This window comes from Lentinula edodes (genome assembly GCF_021015755.1).
Source record: "Lentinula edodes strain Le(Bin) 0899 ss11 chromosome Unknown C8R40scaffold_107, whole genome shotgun sequence".
Classification (NCBI taxonomy): domain Eukaryota; kingdom Fungi; phylum Basidiomycota; class Agaricomycetes; order Agaricales; family Omphalotaceae; genus Lentinula; species Lentinula edodes.
Window position 1 is genome coordinate 24,903 of NW_025764413.1, and position 3,472 is coordinate 28,374.

Here is a 3,472-nt window from a genome sequence, read left to right on the forward strand (position 1 = left end):
TTATATTTCGGTTAGGTGCAAAGCTTCCTCTAGTAGGTTTTCATCAGGTACTTTCCGCGGTCGACCTCTCTTCCCTGTTCGCTGGATATTAACAGGCTTCATGAACCGGACATTTGATTCCCTAAAACTGTATATAAGAAACATATCTTGAGTCTGTAACATCACACTTACCCCGTCGATGGATGTCCTTCGGCTTCTTGTGTTTGTTGTAAAAGCTCCATCAATATCTCAGCTACTTTGTAAACCCACTCTTTCAATACAGGGTATTCTTCATCTCCAAGCTCAAAGGCCAGAATAAGAGGAAATGCATCATTGACCAATGCCCTACAGTGTGAACTGAAGGCGAGATTTCTCAGCATCTGTGTGCAAGGCCTGAAGTGCATGAGAATAGATATCGGATACAATCTGGTGGGCATGGATGATATTTGCAGGCCAGGAAGTGGTACTGGTGGTGGTCAGAGGAGTTGGAAGTCGAGGTAGATAGTCTGGCAGCATTGAACTGAAGAGAAGGGTATATTGGAATGACAATCAGCAATATTTGCAGCGGATCTCCCAGGTCCACTCTCGGTCCGGTTTGACGTATTTAAATGCATTGCACTATATATTCAGCACTTGGCTCCGTTCATTCTCCAGGTCCTATAGCCTCTGACTGGGTCTGACATCCAAAATATTATGACCCTCTTTGTGGCCCCTCATACCCCAGCTTTTGTGTAAGCTTTGTTTTGATTTTCTTCTATTTTCTTCCACATTAATGCAAACTAGGCAGGTACAACACTGTTCAAATTTCCTTTGTCTGTGTTGAAGAATCATTCCGAGCTCATCACCAGCATGGTCACTGGGGGAGGCACTTATGACGATGGCCAACCCATTTACCTTGCCAACTTATCAGCTATGGAGTTCGAGATGGTCTTGGCCTGGCTGGAGCATGCGTGCGTACCAACCTATTTTCTCCCTCAATATCTTCACTCACTTGCACAGCAATAGAAGATGGCAGCCCTGTTCCTTTTCTCCATCACTTCCTCAACTCATAGCTCTACTACAGTCTGCCCGTTTTCTCATGATGCGGTCATTACTGCGGTGGGCTATCAACCACCTGGAGAATTACGACCCCCCCAATGAGTACAATTCAAAAGATATCCCTCAGCCAGGAGATACCCCTTCTCAAAGATTCCTGGCTTCGACCTCCTGTGGGTGCACTTATCACTACATCCCTCGAAAACATTCTGGGCTTGTCATCGGAGCTCAATGCAAGCCTTCACACTACAGTACTGTCAAAAATCATGTTGGCTCGGGAGACCTTGAATGCGAGGCGGATTCTCCTTGCCTATTCAATTCCCAAGGATGATGGATCTATCTCTCCTGCGGCAGAGTGTAGTGCTGAGCACCATAGTACGCGTTGTTTCCAAATCTGGGTGGCTGTCTGGTGGGGAAAGGTAGCCCGAAAGATCCTTCACCCAGATCCCAAGGATAGGTACCTGCTTTCAAAGCTTGGGGTATATCTCCATTCTCTGACTTTCGATGGAATGCCTCCTCAATGTGTACTGAACTTCATCTATCGAGTCGAGTCAAGTGGGTCCTTAGAGGTAGAGAATGCTATTATAGACAAGGCAACGTCCTCAGTGAAGGCTTACCTCTGCACCCTACATATGAATGCTGATGAGTTCAACTTTACTGAAGATGAGGAACGGGATGACATGGCATATAATTTTTAGAATAGACTACGTACTTCCATTCATCATTTGCATCGATACAACCTTTTTAATACATAACCGGAACATTTACTATGTTCAAGAAAACCAATAGCAGAACTATGCTATTCAGCAATTTCTAGAAGTTCCTCCATAGTTGAAAAAAGCTGTATGCGACGAGCAATTACTGTGTGCTTATCTTCCACCATACGAGCCCACCAGTCTGGGTATTGTATGTGAAGTTCCTTTTCTGTCATACAGCCATTCTCAACCCAACGGAAAATAGGACCAGCTGTAAACTGCATAAAAGACGTTCAAATATCCCCTTCAGCAACAGGGGTATTTGAGTGGGTAATAACAGCAGAAGGAATGAGAATAGTAGCAGCATGAGGGAAATCAATAACTAGCTTTAATTCCCAGAGTATGAGTTGTGCACTTCGTGCTGGGTCAAACCGGCCTAGTGCAGTGATAGCACACCACCCAAATGGCCAGTTCAATGGTCTCTATGCTTATATGTCCACACATTACCCCCGAAATTGAAGGCAGCAGCGGAAAATACACTACCTGGGAAGTTTCGGGAAAGAGTTGGTAACTCCTCATACATTCTGGTCTGAGTTGCTTCATATACTGCATAGACACGAGGAGCCCAAATAGAGAAAGCTCCTAGAAATTCAGGGTAAGGGCAAATGTTAATTGCAAAACGAATTGCTTACGGTTTGATACATAGCCATTTGGAGGACGGTCTCATGCCCTACAAGTCGCGCAAGAACAACTGTTAAAGCCTTTGGGTTGAGAGCAACTGGGCAAGGGCTTCCCATTCCCATAGTAATGCCGCAGTTATAAGCTGGGAATGAACTGCGTAATGAGGGTTGGGGGCAGCGGCACCAAGCCCAGCCTGCTTACCCTCCTGCAGAATCAGATCGGAAGCTCGGAGAAGATCTTCTGCATAGCCAGAACCAGGTGTTCCAGCCAAAACACCGATAACCCGGCCTAAGGGATCGATGAGGGGATATGGAGTTCTAAACCACTCAATAAGCCCAAGGACAATGAAAGGAGAATATTCAAGTACATACAAACCCATCCCATGGTATGTGACGGAACCCCAATGCAACCAGGTCTTCAACAGAGTAACGCCTCTGGATATCGGCGTCCGACCACGTTGTTTCCGAGTGCCCGGTTTGGCAGTATGAGCCCCATGTGCAGCGTCAAAATCTCGGGCCTCAAGATCAACCTCTATGGCTGTGCCGGCGGACAGCACATGTGCTATTGTCCGCTTTGAGGGCCCAGCTTGCACCGGCTCCCTCTCAGCCTTGCGTTTTCATTTTCCCGTGCGTTTGAATTTCGCAAGCTCAAAGGCAAAGGGCATAGGGGGGAGGTTGAGGGGGGAAGCTAAGGGAGGAGCTTGGAAACAAGGGTGGGGGCAATAATGGGAAGGATGCTTAAGGGAAAAGAAGCCGCAGTTTGACCTCTGCATTGATTCCGCGCGGCAATTTATCCATCGGCGTTCCCGTTTCTTTGACGCTGGAATTGTCATGGGTTTGTTTGTGGGTCGGAGCACACTCACGTAACGGTCCCATTAGAGGGCGGAATGTGCCATGTATTTTGTTCCCCAGGGATCCAAGGTCGGGGTTGTCCCTGTCACGCCAAGGTTTCTTCCCGATGGGGCCCACACTTGAGGAAGGCAGGCGCGAATTAGGCGGAAAAATCAAACCCTGGAGGTGCAAGTACGGGCTCCACCATTCTTCCTGGCTTGAATTCGGATTAGAAGGGTTTTTGGCGACCTG

At 47.4% G+C, this 3,472-nt stretch overlaps 4 protein-coding genes across 4 annotated transcripts; 1 reads left to right on the plus strand and 3 right to left on the minus strand.

Annotated features, from left to right (window-relative positions):
• Positions 1–416, minus strand: C8R40DRAFT_1075449 (uncharacterized protein; the record flags this gene model as incomplete). The annotated part of the gene is made up of 2 exons (XM_046226866.1): positions 1–127; positions 172–416. The coding sequence occupies 2 exons, from the start codon at positions 414–416 to the stop codon at positions 1–3; spliced, it is 372 nt and encodes a 123-aa protein (XP_046078736.1).
• Positions 417–828: 412 nt separating this feature from the next.
• C8R40DRAFT_1178891 (uncharacterized protein) lies at positions 829–1,712 on the plus strand (the record flags this gene model as incomplete). The annotated part of the gene is made up of 3 exons (XM_046232937.1): positions 829–929; positions 985–1,077; positions 1,145–1,712. The coding sequence occupies 3 exons, from the start codon at positions 829–831 to the stop codon at positions 1,710–1,712; spliced, it is 762 nt and encodes a 253-aa protein (XP_046078737.1).
• Positions 1,713–2,002: 290 nt separating this feature from the next.
• On the minus strand, positions 2,003–2,182 carry C8R40DRAFT_1064365 (uncharacterized protein; the record flags this gene model as incomplete). The annotated part of the gene is made up of 1 exon (XM_046225559.1): positions 2,003–2,182. A coding segment is annotated over one exon (180 nt), but the record flags the coding sequence as incomplete, so codon positions are not given.
• Positions 2,183–2,463: 281 nt separating this feature from the next.
• On the minus strand, positions 2,464–3,437 carry C8R40DRAFT_1075451 (uncharacterized protein; the record flags this gene model as incomplete). Its single annotated transcript, XM_046226867.1, has 3 exons — positions 2,464–2,707; positions 2,762–2,927; positions 3,253–3,437. Coding segments are annotated over 3 exons (595 nt in total), but the record flags the coding sequence as incomplete, so codon positions are not given.
• Positions 3,438–3,472: the final 35 nt, after the last annotated feature.